The sequence below is a fragment of the Euleptes europaea genome, chromosome 15 (assembly GCF_029931775.1).
Source record: "Euleptes europaea isolate rEulEur1 chromosome 15, rEulEur1.hap1, whole genome shotgun sequence".
Classification (NCBI taxonomy): Eukaryota; Metazoa; Chordata; class Lepidosauria; order Squamata; family Sphaerodactylidae; genus Euleptes; species Euleptes europaea.
The window spans coordinates 38,371,528-38,391,057 of record NC_079326.1 but is presented as its reverse complement, the minus strand read 5'-3'; the positions used below and the strand labels follow the sequence as shown (position 1 = coordinate 38,391,057).

The 19,530-nt window shown below is 43.1% G+C and overlaps 1 protein-coding gene across 1 annotated transcript in view; it reads right to left on the bottom strand.

Annotated features, from left to right (window-relative positions):
* The window catches only part of MYO3B (myosin IIIB), a 295,217-nt gene that overhangs the window by 171,639 nt on the left and 104,048 nt on the right, over window positions 1-19,530 (bottom strand). Inside the window, exon 9 of the mRNA XM_056861063.1 lies at window positions 1,722-1,877. Within this exon, the coding sequence (XP_056717041.1) occupies window positions 1,722-1,877 (156 nt within the window). The remainder of the gene's footprint in view (window positions 1-1,721; window positions 1,878-19,530) is intronic.

Genomic DNA, 19,530 nt, shown 5'->3' with positions numbered 1-19,530 from the left:
CTTGGGGAGCTTCCATGGCAAGAGGATTCAAACCTGGGTCTCCCAGATCCTAGTCCAACACTCTCAGCATTATACCATACTATATCTCTTTCATAACTATTTCTCTATTTTGTATTTATCTATTTCATACCTATTAGAATTTGTATTGCTCCCACGTCCAATGTCAGAGGAGCACTTGTGAAAGAAGATGCATCAGGTGCTTTTTTAAAAGTGTGTTCAGAGGCTATTATTTTCTGTGCTGAAAGGAGAGTTCATACCTCCATGTTTTTTCACACAGTTCTATTATGGCACCATAACCTGGTCATTTGAGATTTACACCAAGTTTTTACTCCATGACAGATTTTTGCTAATACTTGTAAAGAACTGCTGTCAACAGGGAAGAGATTCTTTTGCCCCCTGCATGTGTAGGGAAGACAAGAAATACATAAAAGGCCAGACCTCTGCAGCAAATCTGACCAATTCAGACTCTTGCTTTAGAAGAGAGTGCAAATAATCCCCCTTGCAGTGAAATCTGGAAAGTCAAGCTCACCTTGAAACAGCTTCTATTACCTTGTGGGGTTTATTTTTTCCAAGTTTTCCTTTAAGCCTTTTGGTTTTCAAATAGCACATTCACTCTGGGTATGCACATACATTTTTATGACTTATGAATTGTGACATTTAATTTTCTTCATCAACATTAGCAGGTATTTATTTACAATAATGGTTTACTGCTTATCTAGCACTAGACAAATTTCATATTACAAAATGATTGCCGAGCAGAGGAAGGGTGTTCATTTGCATTTAAATTCACTTTCAGAGCAGTGAAATCCTGCCACCCTCTGGACAGCCACGAAACCAAGACGCATCTCCTGCAGCTAGCCCCAAATTGCACTCGAAAAGAAAGCTCTCCTGATGAATATAAAGCACCAAGCTTTATACAAGCAATGGTTGGTATTAAACAATAAACAAAGCATTCCAAGTTTGCTTTGCAAGAAGTGGCTAAGCAAACATAACAACCTTCACTTTTTTGCCCCCATTCTTTTTTCCATCAAGCACTTTGTGATTCAAGTTTGGATTTTTCTACAAAGACCATCTCAAAATATGAGCATGTTCCCTGTTAGGACTCTGTGGTCTGATTAATGAACATGAGATTGGGGTTAGCAGTAAAACTTTAAAAAGTACAATTTCAGAAACAAAAGCTACAGGGGCTGGATGTGAGAATGTGAAATGTAAATGACAGAATACAAGATGCGAACAGGAAGTTTGCCTCTCGAAACTTCTGTCAATATGGGATGTAGTAATTACATGAGAGCTTTGATCCAGCTTTAGTTATATGTAGCATCCGATGGGCACTTAACACACAAACACAACATCTGATGGCTACAAGCAAAGATACGCACTGCCATGTGCATTGAGATGCATCCAGCATGCAATGTGCAATCCTAAACAGAGTTAATAAGCTTCTAGGCCCATTGGCATCAATGGATTTTGAAGGGCATGACTCTGCTTAGAACTGCACTGGCAGTGCTTTTGGGGTGAACATGATGATGAGGATGGCGATAACCATTTGCATTTCTGCATAAGTATTCCCACATATGTCAGTTTCTCTTGTGGCTCTCTTGCTTAATCAGGACCAAAAAACCCCCCAATGCATTACGTCATACTTGTCAGTGTTAAATGTCTTTAGCTTCTAAGTACTTTGTGAGGCTGTCTAGGCTGGGGAACATGGTAACGAATGGTACCTCGTCTTGGCAATGGCACCCAGTTGGTGTTGTGCTTGGATGAGATCGGCCAACTGTTTCTGGAGCGCCATGTCCTTACCGTGGGCTTGTCTGATGAAGGGATGCTCTAAAAGGTGGGTGACAGAGGGACGCTTTTCAAAGTCCTTAATCAAACACCTGCAAAAATACAGCAAGCAGGTTATTCATACAGCAGGTTATTCATACATCAAATTTATTTTCCTTTTTCCCTTGCCTCCCCCTCTTCCCTTCTGATAAAATAAGAATAAAATATGAAGAAAAGAAATATAAAATATAGATAAAATCAGATATAAAATAAAATATAAAATGTCAAATATATATAAAAAGAATATTAATAGATTAAAAGTTTGGAAGTAAAACAAATTGAAAATAAATAAAAAATAGCCCAAATAAGATAAAACAAAGAGCTCTGTAGCAGAGTACAGCATCTGCCTCACACTCTCCAGAACTAAAAAACCATAAACTCTAACAAAATATAAACTCTAAAACTCTAAGACTTAAAACTCTAGTATACTAATACTAGAAGAAGAAGAGGAGTTAGTTTTTATATGCCAACTTTCTCTAGCACTTAAGGGAGACTCAAACCAGCTTACAATCACCTTTCCTTCCCCTCCCCACAACAGACACCCTCTGAGGTAGGTGAGGCTGAGAGAGTGTGACTAGCCCAAGGTCACCCAGCTGGCTTCATGTGTAGGAGTGGGGAAACAAATCCAGTTCACCAAATTAGACTTCGCCGCTCATGTGGAGGAGTGGGGGAATCAAACCCTGTTCTCCAGATCAGATTCCACCATTCCAAACCACCGCTCTTAACCACTACACCACGCTGGCTCTCTATTACTATTACCAATATTTAAAATATCAAATTGTTGGTTTCAAAATTGTGTTTTCTTCTATGGATTGTTCAATGGTCCAACTATTCAGCTCTCATATACCACATTACTTTGTAAGGAGAATTGTATACGCACTACGAAATCACCCTTCCACCCCTTAGCCATGGTGGGGCTTTGCCTCAGCTCTTGGGTAAGGAACATGTGACTGTAGCCCATGCCCAGCAGAGCATTCACTGTAGGGAGGAGTGGTTTCTGAGGGCATTTAACTCCTGGGAGCCCTCCAGCAGCGCATTCCGGAGAGGCTTAGGAGGCAATGAAGTGGCGCTGCCTCCTAATGAGGTTTCAGCCCATCCGAAACCTCTGCCTGGCACCAAAATCAGTGCCAAAATAAAAGGGGGCATTCCAGAGCCAAAACAGCTCAGGAGGCTGCCTAACGGCGGCCCTGTCCCCTGTCCGGTGCCATAACACCCCGGGAACGCCTCCCAGGATGCCAGGTCGCCGGACGCTGGCGCTGTAGGCCCTTGCACCAGCATGGGCCATCGCCAGTCTCCAAAGGCCTTTGGGCGTGGCCACCAGCGCAGGTCAGGAATGCGCTGCAAGTGTCCCACTTTACTTGCTAGACACAGATCCCATATTGACTTCAAAACAGTGAATCATTACTTATAAAAGTACAAAATCTAAATGACAAAGTACATAGTTTAAGAGAGTTTAGAAAGTTGGGTTATAGTACATTTCCTTCCTTTGTGGTATTGGAGAAGGTCAAAATGCACAAGTTCTTCACACATGTTCTTAAATAGGGAGTCCTGGGTGAGTATTGATTACTGTTGGGGCAAGTTAAATATCACAAGCCAGTCAAATCTGACCAGAATGCGGAAATAGCTAAAGAGGAGTTAGCTCCTCTTCATGCCATCATCCCAATCTTAATCGGAGCCTCCTATGGCTGCTGTTTCCATCTTGTCTATTTTGATACAATCCTAAGCAGAGTTACAGCCTTCTAGGCCCTTTGACTTCTATAGACTTTTAGCCCATTCCTGAGCTTGCAGTGGCTGGGGACGGCTTGGCTGAGGTGCCACCGCGGCGCCTCCAAAGCCATTTCCCAGCCACCAAAAGGCTTTAAAAAGCCTTTTGTTGGCTTTTTATTTTTTAAATGAGGAATTTTGCCCACCGGTGTGCCAGGCCTAAAGGCAACAGGAAGCTGCCTACTGGCAGTTCCACCCTCCCCCCCCCCCCCGGCATGCCCTAGGAATGCCCCTCAACACGCCGGCACGGGGCTTTGCGCTGGTGGGATGCCAGTGAAAGGCCCAGCTGGTGCCCAGGTCCCTCTGCTGGCGTCCAAGTCCACCTGGATGGCGTGAGTGGGACGGCCACCGCCGGCCATCCCACTTATGCTGGCACAGCCCCTTTTTGGCCTCCAAAGGACTTTTGTCCTTGGAGGTCAGTAATGGTCTGTTAGAAGGGTAAAACTCTGTTTAGGATAGCCTATCAGTGGGACTCCCATCCTAATCCTATGCATGTTGATTCAGTCCCATTGAGTTCGATAGGGTTTTCTGCTACGGGAGTATGAATAGCATTGCAACCTTAGTTACAACTAACATTAGCTAGAGTGAAGCGATGAAGCATTGGCTGAATTTACCAATATCAATAACTGTTAGAAACTTTAAGGAAAACCTAGAAAAATATTCTATCACGAGACAAGGTATGGTGTTAGGAACTAATTGAATGCGTATAACTTGAAAATCTGGGTTACATTATAACTGTACAATCTGATATTGTGAAATCACACAAATCTATGGTCTAAAAAAGGACGTAAAATAATGTGACTTCAAAACAACAACAACCAAAAAAACACAGTATATTCCAAGTATAAAAATCCGTTTAAAAACACTTCTTCCAGGGTTATATCTATTTTTATTAGTTTCTCAAACTTGACTTGGCTTAGCAAAGTTGTATGATCCATCATTTGAGGATCAATAGAACAGAAGCTCTAATGCACTAGAATAATCATTATAAAATACATGATTTGATAATTTCCAAGAGTTCTATACTGGTTCTAGCAAAACTGGAAGAAGAAGATGTTTACAATCAACAAGTTTAGTTTTATACTTCACACTTTGCTGTGTCCTGTAAAATAATGATTTCATATAAACAATTAAAAAAAAACTATTTCAGGACAAATTATGTGACAATAAAACCAACACTCAGCCTCAGTTGCAATGCACTACCTTTTATATTTACAACTCAGCATCAATGTTGCATAGTTCCAAAATAACAAAAGGACAAAATATACTCACTGATCACAAATGTCAGTCTCACACTGAGAGCATTCTTTTAAAAGAACATTAAAGTATGCTTCCTATAATAATAATAATCCAGCAAAGTCTGCCTGTCAAAGTAACTTTCATATATTTGGTTCTCCAGAGCTCGTCTGACTGTTCCAAGGAAAGACAGCTTGGAAAATGTGCTGTTTTGCAAAGAATCAAGAGACTCTTGGTGTCTGTTCAAACTGACACCTCTTGACACAAAAACTACAGCAATAAAAATCTACTTTATACCCGTCCTCTGACTGCAGAGGTTATAAATACTCCTCCCACTTTCCCATGAAAAGAAATAAATCACTTGGGTTTTATATGTTCAGGTTTCTTTTGTTTTGTTGCCCATTATTATTTTTTAAAGGGAACATGACCATATGTAAAATATTGTACTTGTTCATCTCCACAAATTTATATCCTGCCTTTTTGGAGGGAAGTTTATTGGAATAGGAAAATAACTGCATAGTGTTATAAAATTGTTTAAAAAGAGTAATTAGTTATTTATTGAAAATAAATCCACAATGAAAATAGCGAACTCATTAAAAATAAGTGTTTACATATGTATTTCAACCAGGTCTTCTCTTCCTAACCTGTTTTTGAATATCAAAGCTCACTGAACCTTGCAAGTGATGCAGCCTTTCACTGACCGCCAAGGCCAAGGCTGATTGGGCAGTAGGGTTGCCAGGTGGCTTGGAATGGCAGGCAATTGAGACACACACACACACACACACAGAGAGAGAGAGAGAGAGAGAGAGAGAGATCCCCCACACAGAATGTTCCCATGGCCACATCCACACAGAGCAAGACAATGTAACTACACAATGTAACTTCCAGGCATGTGATGTAAAAACAAATATGCCTCTGCATTCATACAATTCACCACCAGAAACGGATTGATCAGATCACTCAACTCATGTGTTATGTTCTATGCACGCCTGAAGCCACAAGATCAGTCCACGTCGGAAATTTTACTGCTTTTAGCTGATCACAAGTATTTACAGCCAGCGGCCACACAACTAACATTCCATAGGATATAAAACCTTGCAAAGCATGGAGCCTTTTGGTTTACGGCAGAGGAAGCTGCAGGTGACCGGGGATTATAAAATTGTGATTGTTGCTGACAAATAATTTTCTCCTTCTCTCACAACACCAGAAATCTGGGCCATCCTATGAAAATGACTGCCAGCAGATTAGATAGTGTTGCCACCCTCCAGGTCAGGAGATCTCTTGGAATTAGTACTGATCTACAGGTAACAAAGATCAGTTCCCTGGAAAAAATGGCTGTTTTAGCAGGTGGACTCTGGCACTATACCCTACTGAGGTCCCTCTACTGTCCAAACCCTGTCCTCCACAGGCTCTGCCCTCAGATCTCCAGGAATTTCCTAACCTGCGATGGGCAGCCCTAAGGTTAGTTGTCAAAATAAAGCACCACTTCAATAACAAATCATGAACTTATGGAATGTGTTGCTGCTGGAGGGCCACTAGGATAGAAAGGATTAGACAAATTATTGGAGGATAGCTCTTGTTCTTAAGAGTTAAGAATAATACCTCCAATGTTCAGATTACCAGATATTGGAGATAATCAACACAGTGGTGTTCATCCTTGTGGTGCCTTGCCCAGTCTATCCTCTCCTCAACCCCATCGCCGCATTGCACCACCTAGGAACCAAAGCAGGTAATGATCTTTCCCTCCTTATCCCCCACAGCAGCTTTAAACATAAGCACGGCAAGCTACATATTGCCAACAAGGCTTGCCAAAACAGGAAGCCCTGTTTGGCATTTGCATCCCGCTGCAATGCATTTAAAGATGCTGGGGTAGGGAAGACTGTGTGGTAGAATTGCAACCACCCAAAATCCATCACTGCAATTTGCCTGCTGTAGAGCCAGCCACAGATGTGTACCTCCATTATAATAGCTTTTGAGCTTTACATAAGCTTCTGGTTTCCTGATAATTAAAAAAAAAAGGTCAATCTGTTTCTCCAGTTTATATCCTGATTCCATAACAACAACAGACAGATTTAAAGATGATGTAATCCTTAACACTGATATCAATCAAGAGGTTTCATCAGCAACCTGCCAGAACCATTTATATTTATGTCACTGAAATCTCTATTATGTCATCCCATACCTCCATTCTCAAATACTAACATTGGCTGCTTTCACATGGGAAGCACAGAAATGTGAATCCCACCATGGCAGTAGGCACATGAAGCTACCTTATACTGAATCAGACCCGTGGTCCATCAAGTTCAGTATTGTCTACTCAGACTGAAACTCCTGTTGGTCTCTAAGATGCTACTGGACTCAAATCTAACTGATCAGACTAGCAGCAACTCTCTAGGGTCTCAGACAGAGGTCTTTCACATCACCTACTACCTGGTCCTTTTAACCTGAGATGCCAGGGATTGAACCTGGGACCTTCTGCATGCCAAGCAGATGCTCTACCACTGAGCTGCAGGTCCTCCCCCTGTGGAATATGAAACATTTGAGTGGCAGGTATCTTGCAAGGGAGGAGGGGTGAGATTTGGAGTTGGCTATTTTATTTTTGGTTTTAACAGAAAATGTTTTAACTATTATTGTAAACCACCTTGCACTGTGAGGAAAGGTGGGATATACATGTTTTAATAAATAAGATACATAAATTATTTTAAATCTGTCCTAGAGGTAACCTAGGTTGTGCAGTGCTGGCTGCCAGGCCGGGACCTGTTGCATGTTGAGGAACCTGCAAGGACTTATTTATTTATTTACATCATCTTTGATGGAAGGGGCACTTCTTTCCTCCTTGCAGCCTATACACAGGGAAACTATGGCTGAGTTGTGCAGTGCCAGCCACCAGGCCCAGCCCAGATGCAGAGAGAGGAACCCCCAAGGACTTTTGGGGGGCACCTCACTTTCCCCTGTACCCCCCTTGCCACACTATTTCCTCTTTCCCTCATCCTGGCAACCCCCATACCTGTATCTTTCCCTGCTTCCTTCAACTCCTGCCCACTCACCACAAACCTACCTTTTATTTGTCCCCCATTTTCCAGCTGTATTTTATATTTATTTACTCCATTTATACCCCACTTTTCTCACAATGTGGTCCCAAAGTGGATCACATCTTTCCCCTGTCCTCCATTTTATCCTCACAACAACAACAACCTCGTGATGAACTTTAGACTGAAAGGGGGTGACTAGCCCATGGTCACCCATTGGGCTTCCATGATAGAGTGGGGATTTGAGGGACTCACACATGCACCGTAGGCGCCTTTTTGGTGTTCTATCTTGTGATCTATCGCTAGAGTGCATACGTGAACCAGAAAAAAAAAGGGGAGGAGGTAGGAAGTGGTCTGAGTATGACAACATCGGTGATTACCTCTACTCCATTAGTTCAGTCGCTGTTCCTTTTTGCTGCTTATGCATAACTGAAATCCAAGTACTCCGGGAATTTCTTCAGGGAAAACAGCCCCTGTGCATAGTTTTTTGAGAATTCGAATGCTAATACCACGCATCAAGGGAGGAGCAAATCCAAGGCAAACTACCCATGCATAAATGGCCACAGATAACAAAACCTATCGTCATCAAAAACCATTTGGCTGTTTATAATACCGCTGTGTACAAGGAGTCTGAGACCTAGACATTATGTCTGCAACCCAGCATCTTGTTATGCACACATAAACGCCTTAAAATAATTGAAACCAAGCATGTATGCAGTACCAGGATGTAGGATTACATCTTAAAAGATTCACTTTTGGCTACTTCATCAGCCAAAGGCAACTACGGTTATAAATATTTCATTTTGGTGCTCCACATATGTTGGTTTGGAATTCAGTGTTGGGGCCCATATTGTGATCTTGATAGATGACTTTGACAGAGAATTCATGATGTTTTACAATTCTGTACATTTCACAAATCATTATGAAATGACATGATACTGCCTGATATTTAAATTGACTAATATTATGGTTACTAAACCCTGATGGCTTATGATCATAGCTAATAAGAGTACAAAATACACTGAAAACAAATGCTGCATATATTGGCCTTGACAAAAGTCAATCCATTACCTAATTTGAAATTTTAGCACCTTCCACCATGCTTTCTTAGCTGAAAATTAAGCCTCGGAATTCATTAGTGCCACTACATTAAACGCAGGTTGCAGCCATTTGCTGTCTCTTACGTTACCGAAATGTAACATCCAGGTTCCTAAATACCAATTTCATTCTGTCACAATTACAGGCAAAGACGAAGCATTTGTTAGGCAGGAACAAGAAATGCACAGGTCTGACTCAGATAGGCTCTGAACACCCACTGGCGGCTTGCATTGGGATGATAACATTGTGGGACTAGCTGTGCCGCCACAATGCAAACTGCCATTTTGCAGCCAGCAAATCAGAAGACTGAAAGGGGGAACTATTCGTCAACCATCTTGTGATGCGAACAAATATTTACCGATGAATAAATGGATGGAAACAGAGGTGGTGGCTTAGCTTGTCAGAAACAAGCTCCATCCAAAGAAAGCATTTCCTAGTGCCGTATTCATTATGGTGGTCAGAGATTAAAGAACCCTGCTTATATTTCTTTCTTCAGATGGAGAAAGGGAAAAACTTATTCACTCACCAAGGGCATTTTACCATAGTTTCAGGAAATTCCTAGAGCATTGCTACCAACCATGCAATGATGTCAAATAGTTTTCAAACTTTACATTTTCAGTGAACTCTTGTCACACTAAGAGCTCATTCCTGAGCCCTGCAGCAGCCGGGGATGGCGTGGCTGTGCTGCCACTGAGGAAGTTTTGCATGTGCTGCAGGATAAAAAGGGGGCATTTTTTAAATAAAAAATTTAAAAGGGGGGAAAGCCTCATAGAGAGAAGTGATATTGCGCCAGCACCGCTGAGGCGTCAGGGAGCATTCCCGGCCTAAAAGGGGTTAGGAGGCTGCCTACCAGCAGCCTCGCGCCCCCTGGAATGCCCTAGGAACGCCTCCCAGGACACCAACGGGAGGCCAAGCCAGCATTCAAGGGCCGCACTGCCGCAGCAGGGGGCCAGTGCAAGTGACACTAGGCTGGTGTCCGTACTAGTTTGTACAGCAGCATGGACACTGGCATAGGGGGCTGGTTGCCTCCTAAGCCCATTCGGCCCTCTACCAAGGAATCCTTGACAAACTTCAAAGTTATCCATTTAAGCACATGCAAACAATGAGTGTGGACATTAATGACAGACTCACAGTGCAATCCTAAACAGAGTTACACCCATCTATGTCCTTTGAAGTCAATGTTCTTGATGGTGGTGGTGGTGGTAGAAAGTGCTGTTAAGTTGCAACCGATTTATAGCCTACCTTTCTTGTTGAGACTTTGCATCAATTGTGTGTCATTTATTCAGCCATTATGGAAACCATGTAACACGTTGCACCTCAAATCAAACGTACATTTTGAACTATCTCTTTAAACAATGCTTGATAGAGACCTAAAAATGCTGAAATTTCCAAAACAATTTACATGGGGGTCGCTAACAGCTACCATTTTTGCTTTTTGACATTTCCTTCATGTGAATAACCTTCTCTCTGCAAGCAACCAGAAGGACTAGGAAAGTGAAGTCACTGATGAATATCTATCTCGTCCATTTCTATCTTGAGTCTCCTCCAAGGAGCAGAGGGCTATTTTATCCTGACAAAAACTCTGTGAAGTAGGTCAAACCGAGAGAGTGACTAGCTCAAGGTTGCCCGATGAGTTTCCTGGAAGAGTGGGGATGGGAACTTGGGTCCCTAGTTCATCACCCTGACCAGTACCTTCCATGAAGATGTTTCAGAGGGTAGCCAGGTTGGTCTGCAGTAGAAGAGCTACATTCCAGTCCAATAGCACCTTAGACACCAACAAGATTTGTAGGCTATGAGCTTTTGAGAGTCAGAGCTGCCCAAAAATCTTGTTGGTCTCTAAAGTGCTACTGGGCTCAAATTTAGCTCTGACCAGCATATACTCCAGACTGGTTATGACCAGTTTTAGTTAATTCTGTAACATGCTAGATGGCAGGGCAAGGTGGAATTAGGGCTGTTTAGCTTGGATGGCCCAGACTAGCCTGATCTTGTCAGACCTCAGAAGCTAAGCAAGGTCAGCCCACCAAGGAAAATCAGGGTTGCTGTGCAGAGGAAGGCACTGGCAAACCACCTCTGCTAGTCTCTTGCCTTGGAAACCCCAAAAAGGGGTCGCCATAAGTCGGCTGCGACTTGATGGCACTTCACACACACACACACAGCTTGGAAAGAAGGCGGCTGAGGGGAGACATTATAGAGGTCTATAAAATTATGCATGGTTTGGAGAGAGTGGGCAGGGAGATGTTTTTCTGCCTCTCCCATAATACTAGAATGCAGGGTCATCTGCTGAAGCTGGAGGGTGAGAGATTCAAAACAGATAAAAGGAAGGATTTCTTCAAACAATGCATAGTTAAATTGTGGAACTCCCTGCCCCAAAATGTGGTGATGGCTGCCAACTTGGAAGGCTTTAAGAGGGGAGTGGACATGTTCATGGAGGAAAGGGGTATTCATGGCTACTATTCTCTCCAGGATCAGAGGAGCATGCCTATTATTTTGGGTGCTATGGAACACAGGCAGGATGGTGCTGCCGCAGTCGTCTTGAATGGGGGTTTCCTATAGGCACATGGTCAGCCACTGTGTGAACAGACTGCTGGACTTGATGGGCCTTGGTCTGATCCAGCAGGGCTTTTCTTATGTTCTTATGGAATACAACAGCCCTTCATTGGCAGGGCTAGGTGGAATACAACAGCAACAGATGTCCAGTCTGCAGTGGGTAAAACAGGCAGAGCCTTTTGCAAAATCAGTTACAACACGGATGCTAATTTCCCCCTCCATTAACCACTTCAGTCGCGCTCAGCAGAACATGCTGTGTTCCCTCAAGGCAGATCCTAATGTTGACAACTGAGAGCATGTGGAAGCCTTTTCTCCTGAATGCAGATGATGGTAAACAAAGAATTTCTGTCTTCCATGCTATCAGAGCAGCTCCTTTCAAAAATTTTATCTATCTTTTTTTAACAGGAATGACAAGAGAAATGAAATGGCAGTGCAGGCACCGAGATCCAAATGACCAAGCAGTCCCTCAACAACATTTAACATCCTTAACATCCCAGCCTCCTCAGAAATATTTAATCCATTTCAGTGAATTTTCCTCCTCAGAACCCGGTGATTTAATCTCTATCATATCCACTAAGCCAGTTCTTTCATAAACTGCATAGAGGGAGAAGCAGGAGGAATGAAACAGCATTCATGACACACAAAACTGAAAAGGAAGCTTTTTGTGGAGAGACCTCTAAATGACTACAATTCCCCCCCACCCCTTCTTATTTTCTTCTCACACACAGCATCTGCCTGAGATGGCTCATCCTCGCCTCTGTCATACGTAGCTCTGACTCACATAGGCCAGTCACACACTGAGGCCAGGTGGAACGGAACAAGCAGCATCAGGAATGCCATTCGGACAAGATGAACTCTCACACCTGCTCCCTTACTTCTCCGTCCTCAGACTGCTGTTGTGAAAAATAAATGAAGGAAATCAGTGGCAGATGTGCCTGTCAGACTTTTGTTTGTTTGTTCCCAGTCATCGTTTAATAGGACACATCACATAATCGTGTGTTAAGAAAGCATTATCTATAGAGTCACATTCAGTACGACCAACCCGTCATACTCTGCAACGGCAGAACCTGAAGCAGCAGCAGGAAGAGGAAGAAGAAGAAGAAGAGTTGGTTTTTATATGGCGACTTTACCACTTAAGAATCAAACTGGCTTACAATCACCTTCCCTTCCCCTTCCCACAACAGACACCCTGTGAGGTAGGCGGGGCTGAGAGCTCTGTAAGAGAACTGGGACTACCCCAAGGTCACCAGATCAGAGTCCACCACTCCAAACCACTGCTCTTGGAACCAGATTGTGTGTGTGTTATTGCCTTACTAAATTGGGTGCCTCTTGTTCCTCTGTCTCCTCCTTCTCTTCCTTCCCCTTTGCATTCTTCCTTTCTACTCATGGTCTTGCAAGAGGCAAGACGTCTCTTTGGGCCTCTCTTGCGACAGGCCTAGGGTTGCCAGGTCCCTCTTTGACACCAGCAGGAGGTTTTAGGGGTGGAGCCTGAGGAGGTAGGGGAGGGACTTAATTGCCAGAGTCCAATTGCCAAAGCGGCCATTTTCTCCAGGTGAACTGATCACTATCAGCTGGAGATCAGCTGTAATAGCAGGAGATCTTCAGCTAGTACCTGGAGGTTGCCAACCCTAGACAGGCCACACTGAGCATGTCTTGCCTACACAGCTCACACTTGCATTCACCCAATGCTAGACAAGCTAGCCAGTTGTTTTAGAGGAAAGTACTCTTTAGATCAGGTTATTATCTACTGCTACTGCAATGGGTGTGAACTTACTTCAATAAAAGGAATATTTTTTTCTAATATATTTGCTTCGCATGTTTAATTACTGTGCCTTCCATCCACACTTCCTCTGCTATGCAACTTTTCTATAGAAACCAATAAATATCCCCAATAGAAGCAGCCAGCTGAACAGTCATGAACAGGTCAACAATCAGTTGAACTGATCATAGAAAAATTGGCTTGCTGTTCATGACCAGCCCAGTCGGCAGGAATTCAAGCATCCCTAATCACTAAACTCAAACGACTTATTAAATACTACTGAAGGAGAATTCTCAGTGCGTTTTTGCTGCAGTCTAAAACTATGGAAGACATTTGAAAATGCAGAAAGGATTGAGATCAGTTCTGAGGGAATACATCCTTAGCCAGTCATGCAAGCTGGCTACCTTGTATAGCTTAAAGTCTTCTCAGTGCTCAGAATAAATTGTTGCATTGGTCTTTAATGATTTCATTCCCATTTTCTTTATTATAGTTATTTCTATATCCTTGTCCATTCCCATTGGTTGCATGGGAAACTTTTGTTTCACCCCAAGGAACTGCGGTGAAATTCTCAAGGACAGTACCCCTCACCCAAGATCCTTCCATGTAAGTTTCAAGCAGACAGGAGAAAGCATCCCCTTCCTAGATGCAATTAAAAGGCTCACCTGCAAAGCAGACAGAGCAACAGGACAGCACTAGCATCTGAATGATATCCCCCCCCCCTCTCATTTCCCAGGATGCTCAAGCATGGGTGGGGGGAGTATCTATTTTTAAACAAGATTGACTAGGAAAATAATGTAGGAGTAACGTTTGAGAAAGGCAAGGGTTCAGCTTCAGCTGCCTACCCATGTTGGTTTTATTTCAAAATAGATTTCCCACACTACCCCTACTTTCTTGCAGGAGCTTGCCAGTCCTTTTTACCCTACTTGGGCTAATAACAGTTGAAGGGGGGGGGGTATGTCGGTCATAGTTGCTTTTACATGAATGGAAAAAGTCGAACATCTCCAGAATCTGGTCCTAGAGAGAATGTCTCACATCCTTCCTTATTACAGATCTCTTTGTAGTGTAGGTTTGTCAGCCCTCAGCTGGCAATCCCCAGGAGCACTGAGGGGGGGGGGGGCAGAGACTTGTGGTACATCACATTCTGTTTCAAAACATTCACATATGGCTTTTACCACCTAGAGTTTTATGATGTCACTTCCTGTTCCAAAGTAGGAAGTGACATCATAAAGCAATAGGTGAAAATCCCTAGAGTGTTGTGATGTCCTTTCTTTTTCCAAAACAGGAAGTAACATCCAAGCATCAACTGATACCATTTCCCCCCATTGATCCACTGAATCAGGGTGAGGGGACTGGAAAGATCACCAAGATGAACCCGTCAGCTAGTGATGATATACACTGAGTTTAAAAAAAAATTATTTGCTGTTCATTTATTGAGGTTACTTCACATATGTGCATTTTTTATGTTCACACCGACACACACATTATATAACCACCTGATTGGTGCTCCCTTTATCTTTTCTAAACATTGTGTGTCTCATATTTGGGGTGGCTCGGTGAAAAGGACATTGGAAACATCATACTTGGATCCATTTTTCTTCTGTTGCTTCCTTTATGTTCAACCATAAGAAAAATATTTTTTTTTAATGGGAAAATTGACATTACATATGGTTTTAAGCCCATTCATGCATCTTATTCAATCTAAACTTAATACCCAAATGTGATTTATATCTACACTGCATGAGCAAAAAAAATCACTGTCAGAATCCATGCAATGTTGCTGTGACAAATGTAAGCACTTTTATATCCTATAATTTTGTAACTGTACATCGAATCTTAACTCCTTGATTTTTTCTCCAGTTTCTGAGAGTCTAATTAATTCAATAAGCCACATGATAGCTAATCACTGGTTCAATAAATTTAAAATAAGTGCCTGTCCCTGGAGATATCATTGCTCAGTTAATTAAAATTACTATTTTTGAGGTAACGTAAACAAAGCTTTTTCTATCCTTCTGATTCCATTACGTAATAACCTCCTGTCACCTCCAGAAAATATGCTGAGGCAAAGAACAGAAAAAAATATTTGTTAGAACATTTTCCCCGTTAATTTGGTGTTGCTCTTTCTAAATACACACAGCCAATTTTTTTCAGAAATTTTGTAACACCAGAAGGATGTAAATCATGGTTAATCCCAGTACTGTTATCTCAAGATGATAGCTATCTCCTTTAAGGTTATAGTTCATAATTATGGGCTCAACCCAGACCACAGTCGGTGCAAGCCCCCATATGGAGGGATCGCTCTAGAACATCCCAGAAACTTATCCCTTTCCTCCCACATAGGGTTGCCAACCTCCAGGTACTAGCTGGAGATCTACTGCTATTACAACTGATCTCTAGCAGATAGAGATCAGTTAGCCTGGAGAAAATGGCCGCTTTGGAAATTGGACTCTATGGCATTGAACTCCCTCCCCAAACCACGCCCTCCTCAGGCTCCACCCCAAAAACCTCCTGCCTGTTGCGAAGAGGGACCTGGCAACCCTACTCCCACAGTACATGTGAGCACTCAGCATACCAGGCCATCCTGTGGAACAGAAAGGCTGTGTATGCTTCCAATAGCCCTTCTTTCTTCTCAGCCCTCCTTTCTTCTCATTCAAGGAACATGAGCTGAAGGAGAAAGTTCAAAGGGGAAAATAGGGAGTGTACACAACTCCCCCCCCCCACTGCCCATTACAAGTCTAGCGAAAATGGGATTCCTTATGCCTTGTGGGCATCCCTCCATGCTCAAATCAGTTCCACTGGTAAAAATGGCTGTTTTGGAGGTGGACTTCATTGCATTATATCCTTCTGAAGACCCTTCCCTCCACAAACGCTGCCCTCCCCAGGCCCCACCCCCAAATCTCCAGGAATTTCCCAACCTAGAGCTGGCAACCTTAGGGGCAGAAAGATGTTTCTACCAAACAGAGAGTTGAAGCAGGCTGGGCCATGCTGGGGGTGGGAGACAACTAACAACTGTTTTTTTGTCCTGCAAATTAAACTGAATGAGTACATCATTGCTGACTTTTCATCACGTCTAATATGTGGATTCATATTGGCAATAAAGGAATTAGCAGAGACAAGCACTGCATTTTCCTGGGAACTGAAGTTCTAGCACTGAGAAAATGCAACATATCCATACCAGAAAGGCTACCTGGAGGCAACATGTCTACCGACAACTGAGTAAGAACTACTCCTTTGTTGTACTGTAAACTGAAGCGCGTACCCACTCTTAGGAGTATTTAGTTGGAAGAAAATTAGATTGTGCCTCTCAACTGAGCTAGTTCAAGTATCATTGGGGAGGGGCTATGGCTCAGTGGTAGAGCCTCTGCTTGGCATGCAGAAGGTCCCAGGTTCAATCCCCAGCATCTCCAGTTAAAGAGACTAGGCAAGCAGGTGATATGAAAGACCTCTACCTGAGTCCCTGGAGAGCCACTGCCGGTCTGAGTAGACAATACTGACTTTGATGGACCAAGGGTCTGATTCAGTATAAGGCAGTTTCATGTGTTCATATGAATCAAAATAGAATCTGAGAAACTCTGGTGAGAATCCCCATTCCGTCATGGAAACTTGCTGGGTGACCTTGGACCAGCCATAGGTCATTCATGCAGGGGAAGTTTGTGTTTGGTTTGCTGCACAGTTTGATGATCCAAATTCTCAAACATCATATACATGAGGGCTTTCCCTCCTTTGAAAAAAATTCCAGGAGTACCTTGTGATTAATTATGCATCCCCAGTGAATGCTGAGTCCCTCACCCTGAAAATGCAGCCTTGTTGCAGTTTACTTGGAAGGGGCGTGTCAGCTCTTAAAGGGACTGCTCCCTTCTGTGTGTGTGCTTTTGCAAAGCTGGGTATTCCTTCTGTCCTTTGTACAGCTCTCTGCCAGGAGCTGCCTTCCAGCCTCTCTCCGGTTGGTGTCTTCCTGCATATTTCATGAAGGTTTCACTCTTTCTTTTGTGCTTCGCTTTGAGGGAAGGGGTTGGATGGGAGGGACAGACATGTGGGAGGGAGAAGCCAGAATGAGCATGGGGAGAGAAACCCAAAGTTAGGACTATGCATGGAAATAGTGGGGATTTGCTTCGCTCTTGCCTCGAAGCAGAATTTAAATTCGTTATAAAACAGCATCCTAGAACTGCGGGGAAAGAATGAGGCAGAAGCGAAGTGACTTCTAAAGGTTGGTAGGGTCCAGGGCTGGCTTTTGAGGAAGACCGTCTGCAATGCATGTTGGGCTCCAGGCTGCAGCCGATCTGGTAGCACAAGGCGGTGGCAGACGCAAGCCACCGCTGCCACCCCCTCCTGCATCACCACTCCCCCACTGGTTTGGCATCCCAAGCAGCCGCATGGGTCATTTAGGCAGTGAACCGACCCTACCAAGAGGCCTCTTGAATCCTTCTTTCTGCAATGTGGAGAAGGTCGGGGAGTTTTTTCAGCCCTTGCTGAATTCAAAATTTCCCCCCATTAAAAATTAGCTGATTGACCAGCACTGTATGATATAATCAATAGAGAGAATATGAGAGAGTTGGCTAAACTAAACAAATGAACATTTTAACAGTAAAAAGCAGTTTCCCTACAAAAAGTTGTGGCTTCCCCCCACCTGCCCACACTCTGTTGTGAATATGAAGCCATTGACCTTTCAAATGTAGAATAAGAATAAGAGTTGGGTTACAATCATCTTCCCTTCCCCTCCCCACAACAGACACCCTGTGAGGTAGGTGGGGCTGAGAAAGCTCTAAGAGAACTGTAACTAGCCCAGCTGGCTTCATGTGTAGGAGTGGGGAAACCAACCCGATTCACCAAATTCATCTGCCGCTCATGTGAAAGAGTGGGGAATCAAACCCGGTTCTCCACATCAGAGTCCACCGCTCCAAACCACCACTTTTAACCACTACACCATGCTGTACACTTCATGCATTTGATAAAATGAGCTCTGACTCACAAAAGCTTAATGCTGGAATATATTTTGCTAGTCTCCAAGGTGCCATGGGACTCGTGTTGCTGCTACAGACTAACATAGCTACCCATATGGAATTTTAGAAGTGAAATTTGGATAACAGCACTTGCTTTGAATGAGACTTTCACAGTGTCTTTCTATGCAGGGTTATACCTTTCAAAGCCCGTTGACTTCAATAAATTTAGGAGGGTGTACCTCTGCACAAGATACTGTGAAAGGGTTTGGTGGTGCTAGCAAGAAACAACCATGGTGGTATTGGCAGAATTCAGAAATACATTCATCTGAAGATGCACGGTCCCTTCTGTGTAGCTACACAGGTCTGAACCAAGCTTGAACCAGATAAGCTTGTTATGCAAATGGTAGTCAACAGCAGTAAAGAGGCAGATAATGACATTATTGAAAAGTCAACCACTCATCACAAAGGTGACAGAGCCATCAGGCAAGGTCCTAAAATGAGGATAAGAGACAGAATGGACTTGTTAAATTGCTTTTAATTTATCGAAACCAAGCTGTCATAAGTCAGGACTTAACAAATGAAGACTGATGCATATACATGAGGCAATTACCGCTAATGGACGAAAGTTTTGATGCTGTATAGCCTGGTGCTTTTGTATTACTTAAAAAAAACTTTTTAAAAGGAAGAGGAGGAGATATCCAACCATCACAATAATGCCTCAATGTATTTTCATCAGCGTTCAAAAGAGAACAGATTCAACTTCAAGATTCTGGATTTCCCAGAACTCAGATCTTATGTAAACCAGATTTGAGGGAAACCAAGTTGTTCTGTTTACAGGATCCTCACCAAAACTCACAAGATTGTCCTATATCTAGATTGGGCAGCCTAATATTTGCCCAGCATCAACAGACTCAGGGCAAAATAAGCTATTCTGCTAGACTTTTCTGCCTTTTCCTTGTTCACCAGTGCCACCCTAATGAAGGAAAAGGTAGAAAAAGTCCATGACGCTGGGCTTTTCTGCAGGCTCGACTCACTTCTGATTTTCTTGGCACAAACACTGGAATTGGTTTGAGTTGGGTTCTTCCACACATCTGCCTTCCCTCTGCATTTTCACAGTTATTTTCTTCTTCACATGCCTTAAATAATCAGGATTTTCAAGGGAGGATGATGTCATCATCAGTGGCGTCATTGGTGGCATCACAGCATACACCCTTTTTATCTTTTGTGTATGTTTATATGTGTGTAAGGTGCCATCAAATCACAGCTGACTTATGTTGACCCAGTAGAATTTTCACGGCAAGAGACTAGCAGAGATGATGTACCATTGTCTTCCTCT